General features: G+C 49.4%; 1 protein-coding gene across 1 annotated transcript in view; it reads right to left on the bottom strand.

Moving 5' to 3' along the window:
• KCNAB1 (potassium voltage-gated channel subfamily A regulatory beta subunit 1) overlaps positions 1-8,434 on the bottom strand; it is a 72,401-nt gene extending 63,967 nt beyond the window's left edge. Inside the window, exon 1 of the mRNA XM_049802652.1 lies at positions 7,179-8,434. Coding sequence (XP_049658609.1) covers positions 7,179-7,450 — 272 coding nt within the window. The 5' untranslated portion in view covers positions 7,451-8,434. The remainder of the gene's footprint in view (positions 1-7,178) is intronic.

An 8,434-nucleotide genomic window follows, 5' to 3' on the forward strand; every position in this document is an offset into this window, starting at 1 on the left:
TCTTGGCGAGGTTACCAAACTGGAGAGCCTTTCTAGTAAATTTAGCGTGTTTGATCTCTAGTAATACTTAGAAAGTAAGTCATGATGTAGTTGAAGAACGACATTCGTTCTGGCGCTGCAGACTGCATATTTCACTCCCTTATTGCTTTTCCTGACACTGACTTGTACCAACGCAAGACACATACCAAATTAGCCATACAAATCACAGCCCTTTTGCCATCAGTTTGTCCCTAGAGCTCTCTGGTATTTTGTCTTGCAGTATTTAGCCACAGTAAGTACTTTCATTTTTCACAATTAAGAGGTATCACCTACCTGGTCGCAGCACTGTTTTTATCACCAGCACCTCTGCCCGCCGTGCACCAGCACGAGCCACGTCCTCCTCCTCCTCACGCACCAAACGAGACCACAAGTGATTCAGGGTAAAACAAAAAAAGAGTGAGAGCAAGTTTCACCATCAGTTTGTCCCTGACGATGTGCAGGTGCCCTCTCCTCCCCGCTCCTTGCTGCACCGGCTGAGCGCTCGCTCTCCGATAGAGACATTTCCCATTGCAACCAGAAAAGAAAAGAAAAAGCAGCCCATCCTGCAAAGGTCTACCTGCTGGCCAGTCTTTGTACCAGAGCTTCAGCATGACAGTCCTAAATTTCAAGTTTTTAATTGGCTTAACCAATGAAAGCAACATAAACTGGGCAGAGCATCCCAGCGCTTTCTCAGGACGCAGGGACTCCCGAAAGTTTCCCGCAGGACAGCCGGGGGGTGGGGGGGGCTCGCTCCAAACGAAGCGAGTTTGCCAGGGGCTTGTGTGCTGCGGGAAGAATTCACCCTCCCCGAACAACACCTCAACTAAATATAAAATAGATAAAATACGAATAGCAAACTGTACCCCCAGCTCCAAAGGCTGCTGCATGGGTTAATCCAGCAGTGCCTCGGAAGACCACGACCTCCCTAAATACTTTCCACATATAACGTTTGCCAACAGCATGTTTTGCAAAAGTTGCCTGGGTGCTTTTGCAGACATATACATATAACATTTCACCTCCGGGCTCTCAAACTGCAGCTGCCGGAGCACAGAGACGCTATTTTAACCATGCACGAGCAGAACGTTGAGGAGTTTTATAGTCACAGCTTCCCAGCCGTGAGGACAGACCCAGCCCGCGTAGTTTGGTCTTTAAGAGCTCCAACCCCAGCCAAGTGTGTATGGTAGGAAGCCGTGCAATGGCTGTTGGATGCAAGGAATCCGTTGGATAATAAGACACCAAATTGGCTTTGCAAATGGTGTTTCATCTGAGAGAAATACTATTGTCATCAGAAACAAACTAAGCTCATGCACTGCTGCACTTTGAGTCATTCAGTAATAGGCTGAACTAAGCTGTATTTGCTAAAGCAATGAAAGGAGAAAGAACCAATCATCCTATAAATAAACCAGCTTATGAGTATTTAGTAAGTGTTTCTTGTTAACAATTCATTACTTTCCACACGTAATTAAATAGCCCTTAACAAAAAAAGGCTTCTTTATTGTGCTGTCTTTAGACGGGACCTATGGACATCTGTAGAAATGTCTGGAAGGCAAAACGAGCCATCCTGGAAAAGAAAACGTTCAAGCTCAGTAAGACTAGAAGAGCCCCTGTACTTCTAAAGCTAGAAGAGCAAAACACCTATAGAAAGCAGCAAGTGATGACTGCTGGGAAATGCCTCCCGCCCCGCACAGAGCCCTCTGCACAGCCCCCTCTCCTGCAGAACTCTGCTTTCTCCTGGATACATGCGAAACGCAAGACGTTATAGCTGTTTCTGTCAACTATGAAAAATGCACATACTTAAAATTAAGCATATGCTTGAATCCATCAGCTTCAATAGAAATTAAGCGTATGCTTTATTTTACCATGACTAAAGGCTCTGATGAATGAAGACCACTCCATTTTATAAGCTGAGAAACAGAGAGGGGTACGAAGCTATTTGCACCAGAGTCTGCGCTAAAGCTGAGCGACAACCCCAGCCCTTGGCACTGGGTAAAGCCTCAGAGCCAACACCAGCTACCCCTGGAGCACAAGGCAGTCCCAGACTATCTCATTAATTACATTTTTCTGTGGCTTAAAAAGTCACTCTCCAGCAGGTTTGGGGATTGCGTATCCATCCCCACAGAAGTTTTCTCCCCAGCCTCTTTGCAGGTTTTCCCCTCCAGGCTGGGCACGTTTTCTGTGCAGCAGCACGTAGAGATGAGCGTTGCTGTTGAGATTTGACCAAGGCATTTTTGACTCGGCAGCATCCAGGTTCAGTGCCAGGCAGGTGTCTGTACATCAGGGTGGATAATCTCCCATGGAGGAAACTGAAGACACCGGATCCTAACTGTTTTATGGGAACACTGTGTGACTACACCGTTACTTGTGCTTCTCAGCGAGGGCACAGTAAGGGATAAACTATTTCTGGAGTGGACCAACACCACAGAAAGCGCAGAATCAGCAGAGAAATAAGATAAATTAGTATTTTCATGTGTGTACTAACACCGATCGTTTCTAACACAACTGCCACATGGGATTAGGATCATCAGAAGGGGAGCAAAAGAATTTCTCATTAGAAAGGAGGCAAGCTTCCAGATCCAAAAAAACCCAGTTAATCAGAGTATCTCGCTCGGGGACAGCATCGCTCCTGCTAACCCAGAGTGACACCAGGGATTACTTCTATCATAACTCCGCTCGAAGCATGGCATCCCTGGGATGCCGTTCCATTGCCTTTGGACGTTTTCCCTTTTCATCACTCAAACACTGTGGGCTCGGTTCTCTACTTATTTACATCGGCTCCCCATTGATAACCCCAACTTGCTCCAAGGATTCCCAGCCGGCGCCGGCAGAGCAGAGGTAAAAAGCCCTTTGGCCTTTCTTCTGACGCTGGGTCCAAAGCATTTCTTTCACACACTCGGTCCTCCCTGGACAGTGTCTCCAAACAACGACAAATTTCCCCAGCCAGCAGCTAAAGCCGTGACACAACTGTTCTGTTTCCATAAAAATAGTAAATGTGATGTCTTATTTCAATTTTAAGCTCAGACAGGCCATGGGCAAAAGTCAGTCTCTTGGGAAAGCAAACGTTTTGAAGAAATTTTTTTTTTTTTTCTAGTAGAATCACAGAGAATATATCTACTTTCCATACAGGATGCCAGCCTGTTAAAATGAACCTCTTTTGAAACCAAACAAAATGACAACCGATAGACTAAGTACAGTGATGTCCTTTTCACCTGCGTCCCTCAGGCTACACCCTCTTTCCCCAGGCTGTCCCAGCTGCAGGGAGGATGAGGTCCTCTCCCTTGGATGCTCTTTCTAACACACAAGCCATGTATTTTGCAGCCTGAAGCCAGCCAGACTCTGGTTGTCAGGCTTTCAGTCCGTTTGCTCCAGTTTAATAGCAGAGTAGGGACAGACATCACATTACACCTCTATTCTCCGTGTCTTCTCTTTCGCTGTTCAGCCATTATCCTTTTAATGCACATCAATAAATGAGTTTTCATTAAAACATCGGAAAGAGTAAACACTTCTACCCAAATTTGAAAGAGGCAGTTCAGTAGATGGACAGAACCAACCAGTGTTAGAAGAGAAAAATCAAATTCAAGAGTTTTCAGAGACTCGGTCACATGCATTTACCACTGCTCAAAGTCATGCTAATTCTTACAGTGCTCAGAACGCTTAGAGAGGAAAAGCTACGAAACCAGCCAACGTCTTCAGATTTTGTAAGCCTGCCTGAAGGTGCGCACAGGTCGCTCAGTCAGGTTTCCCGTCCTTTTAGCTGTTTGCCGCCAAACGGACAGCCACCGAGTACCCCAGCACGGGACACGCAGAAGTACCTGTACTTCATTCCCGTCTTGGCTTGGACGGTCTCTTGCAGCGACAGCCCGTGCAGGTGCAGGAATTTCTCCAGCTGCTTCAGCTCGGCGGCTCGGCTCAGCTTTCCCGGCCAGCCCGCGGCGGGAGGGCAGGCTCTGGGAACCGCGCTTTGCTTTTTACCTTTCAGGAGGGCTTCGCTCGGCTTCTGCAAGCTCGGCTTGTGGGGGGGGATATCCGCGCAGGAGGGCTTGTACAAATGCATGGTCCACACGCGGGGCTGCGAAGAGAGACCCTCAATGCCCAGCGGCTGCCCGAGCGCGGGGTCCTCGGGAGCTCCCACCCCACAGTCCGCTGGGAGGAGAGCCCAGTGCCACCACGCTCCCACCGGTACAAGACGGCGTGAGCTGGGTTGTGTTGCCCAAGAGGACCACGGGGCTACGGAGCGGTATTTTTCTCCCAGCCATTCTTTATATTATTGCAATTGGCTCGTTTTAATAGATGCCCAGGATGGATTCTGGCCAAGATCAGCAATCTTGTTCATCTGCTGAAACCTATAATGGTCAAGTACTGCAAGGGATAAGGACTGCCAGTGGGAATAGAGCACTGACCCTGTTTCCCAGGTCTTATATTTAGATAATGAGAAATATTTGTTTGGGATTCAGTCCAAGGCCAATAAACGTAAAACAAATATTCTCACAGGGTTTATTTCAGGCCTTGGGCTGGAGAGATGAATACTGCAAGCATCTCTTATGCAAGTGATCAAAATATTTTCTTTTCTCGTTGTGAACTCTCACAGCTCGGGTTACCTGGTCTGTAAATTTCCCCGGTATCTGCAGCCTCCTGGGACTTTGACAGTTAATAAGAAAACAAAGGCTACGGAGGGGTCAAACACCAAGAAGAAAAAAATAACCTGAAACCAAACAGAAAAGCAAAATGCTTGAGAAAGGAATGGGCTGTGGGCATTGGAACCAGGGCAGGGAACAAGCACCAGCTTTCGGGAGGCTGCGTGCTCCCGCAGGAGCCTGTGCACGGATGGAGAGGGGCTGTGGGTGGGGAGCTGGCAAAGCCCCTGAGATGCCACCAGCTGCTACAAAACCTTCAGCTCCACAGAACCGGCTGCCTCTCGGCACGGGGCAGCAGGCGAGGGCACAGGTACACGTCTGAACACTATGCCTAGAAATAAAAGTACCAAGCCAACAACCAGTTATTTCACCACTGCTAAATAGCAAACAAAAAGTTTCTGGTTCTCAGGGTCTTCATCCCTGAGGGGTGATGGGAGAAACAGCACAGGTTTTGCTGCATCGCCAAAGCCAGTGACAAGGGCATCCAGTGCCCTCCGGTCAAGAGGACGTCCAGCAGGACCACAGTAACCTTTTCTAGCCAACACCAGCCCACAGCAAACGAATCACGACGGTGTATGATACACAGCATGGAGGCAGATTTCTGAGGCTCTTCTATTGTAAAAACTGAGCCCATTTTCTGACTGTCATTTCAATCCCAAATACATCGGAAAAATAAGTTAAATAATCAAGTGATGGATGTATCATGAACTCAACTAATCCTTAAATCTTTCAAAACAGATAAACAAAGACTGATCCCAAACCCAGAACATATTTTAAAAGATTATAATTCAATGTCACGGGGGGGGGGTTGGCACAGACATTTGGATTACTCAGTTATTCTTTTTCTGCAACTCTTGTATCAGGGCCCTGAGGGCACTGACGGACCTCAGCATCCCCGATCTCCCAGGCTGGGGCGGTGGAAGGGATCCTGCCCTGTCGCCCCAGGGCCCCCCCAGCCCCGTGGTACCCTGACACACGGCTGCCTGAAGAGGGGGATCCTGTTCTCCTGGTGCTGACGGAGCCCAACCATCAACGGTGGGGTGCAGGCCGTGCTTTCGGGCTCTACTCTTTGCAACGCGAGTGCACTCAACAGAGGGATGCGTGCCCTGTGACTGCAGCCATACCTCCCTCATAGGAACCGCATTTTTTCCTCCCAGGGGTGTAACACCGAAGGCTGTGGCTGTGATCTCCGGTGCAGCTGCCTTTTGTTTTACCTCCCGTCAGATCCAGCTCTTTCCCCATCTATAACGTAAGGTGAACCAACGGCAAAGAAGTATTTCCGCAAGCTCTCCTGAAGTTTTTAGACGTAAGAGTTTCACGGGTTTGGAGCTTTAGGGGCTTGTATGGATCAGCATCATTAGAAAAGCGGTTCTCCCAAAAGTTATTCCCCAGTGCTTCGCTTTTATAGCACCGTTTAAGACCACAGGTACCTGACCGCGGGCTGGTGTGGCCGATGAGCACTGTGCCCGAGAAATTGCTCAGTCTTAGTCTGCAGCCCCACTCATTTCTGCACTTAATCCCTACTTGCTCCATCTCTCATAGTTTTACCTTGTTTTCCTTTCAGTTATCCTGTTTCTGACTTTTATTCTAATGACATGTTTATTAATTTCTAATCTCAGCATGTCTGCGAGATCTTGCTTTGTGCCCGGCACTTCAGGCATCCCCCTCTGTCCGGGATTAGGGAAGATTTCACCTGACTTCTGGGCTGAAACCCCACTGTTACTGATGCTTTTGTGTATTGCTGGGCAAAACGCTGAAACCCCCTTTGGCAGCAGCCCTGTCTCTCGAGGTGAATGAAACCCGCATCGTTCCTCTGCCAGTCCCCGAAACCACCGTGAGCGAGCACGGCCGCCCCGTCCCCACGATGCTGCTGTTTGGGGACAGCGGGACTGAGACGGCAACACCAGGCAATTCATCTTCAGGTTCCTATTTCATTAAGGGTCTTAGTGCAGGAGATTAGGGTGTCGCACGTCTAATTTCCACTAATGCCAAGATCCCCTTATATTCTTTTTAAAGGAGTAAGGCCAGACTCTGGAGGCTGCGACATTTAAGATCGATGGAATTAGAAGTTCAGCAGCTGCTGGTTTCCCCTCCCGAGTGGCTTGTTCGCTGCTGCCCCGGTCCGGAGAGGGAAGGGGGAGACGGGGACCCGGGGCCAGCATCACCCAGCAGAGGCTGTCCTGCCATTTTCTCCTGTCACCCACACAATCCCTGCTCAACAGCAGCAACTTTTCAACTAAATTACAGCCACTTGGACAAAACAGCTCATGAGAAATAAGGCTGAATAACCACAGAGCAGTTTGTGCCGAAGAAGTTAAGGAAACTAAGAAACAAGTTTGCAGTGTTTCCAGCTCTGTAACACGCGTCCCTCATGGTAGAGGAAAAAAACCCCAACCCCTAAATAATCAGAAAAGTCAGACTCGTAAAGCCCCAAAGCTTCCTATTATTATTATTCCCATCATCATCACCGCCACCGTCGTTTCCTAGGCTGCAAACTGCTGCTGCCTGCCCAGCCAGCGGGGTACGTACCTGTGGGGCATCCCGGTGGTGTAGGCGATGGTGTACTCGTGGGAGAGCTCGCAGACCCGCAGGTACCAGTTCATCTCCAGCTCCCGCAGCAGAGCCAGCCGCCGGGCACGCTGCTGCGGCTGGCTGGCCCGGGCTCGGCTCTCCTTCCCGCTTTCCGAGGAGCTCTTCAGGGCTCTCTCCCTGCTCCCCAGGGAAAGCACCGACTGCTTCCTCAGCTTCAGGGTTTCCTCGGCATTCTTATTCCCCACGGTCCCTGTGCGTGCCGCCAGCATTTTGCGTCCCGTCTCGGCGCGAGAGCAGCACACCCGGGCACTAAGTCACTGCCCTCGAATCATTTAAACTGATTTTCAGCACGCGCTTTCCTCCCTCTATAACCTCATGCCGGCCACAAAGCTGTAATTAGATACGTGTCCGCGGAGCTTAACCAGAAAGAAGAGCTGCAACCTTCTCATGGAAACATCTGTAGCAGCTTCCCGCTTGCCAGCGGGCTTTGTTTTGCAACGAATAAGGAGGACAGTTCTTAAAAAAAAACCATATAAACACATGCAAAGCAGCGCACCTCAACCGGACTTGTACAAAACAAGGTATTTAGATGGAGAGCAGCAGGGAAAAAAAGGTCCAGCTCACTACAGCTGTAAGTGTTGGAGGGCTCCAGCCGGCGTAGGTGAAGTCACGCGTGTGCTCCCCTCGACGGCAAACCCACAGCCACGTGGGCTCGCACGAGCAAACTGCAGCGCGGCTCCTGCTGGATGCGGCCTCGGAGCATCAGTGTCTTCACCAACACGACCGAGTTAGAGCTGAGCCGGCCGGTCCATGCCTCCTCCTCCTCCTCCTCCTCCCAAATGCAGTGCTCCAGCTCCTGGGGTCGCCCCGTCTGGCAGGAACTTCCATTCTCCACAGGATTTGTGGAAATTCAGGGATTTGATCACCCCTTAAGATGAGAGCAAAGTTATGACTTTTCCCGATTCATTTGCTTGCTGAGCAAATGGTGTTTGGAGAAAATGTATGAAAGGAGCGGATAGTAGAATTGAATCAATTTCCCTCTCTGGTTTGAAATGTTAAAGCTGATACGGAGATTACAGCACTAATCACAGCAGCCACTTTAGGAGCACAAACATATCCTTGTTTGGAGAGAGAGGCAGGCAAAGAGGAAAAAAGCCCTCTAAAGACAAGCAGGATTTTAAAGCCATTGCATTGAAAACATCGAAAAGAAGAGTAATCACCCACCCGTGCCCTGCGCAGAAGGACGTGCGTCT

This window comes from Accipiter gentilis, chromosome 6, assembly GCF_929443795.1.
Source record: "Accipiter gentilis chromosome 6, bAccGen1.1, whole genome shotgun sequence".
NCBI classification, from domain to species: domain Eukaryota; kingdom Metazoa; phylum Chordata; class Aves; order Accipitriformes; family Accipitridae; genus Astur; species Astur gentilis.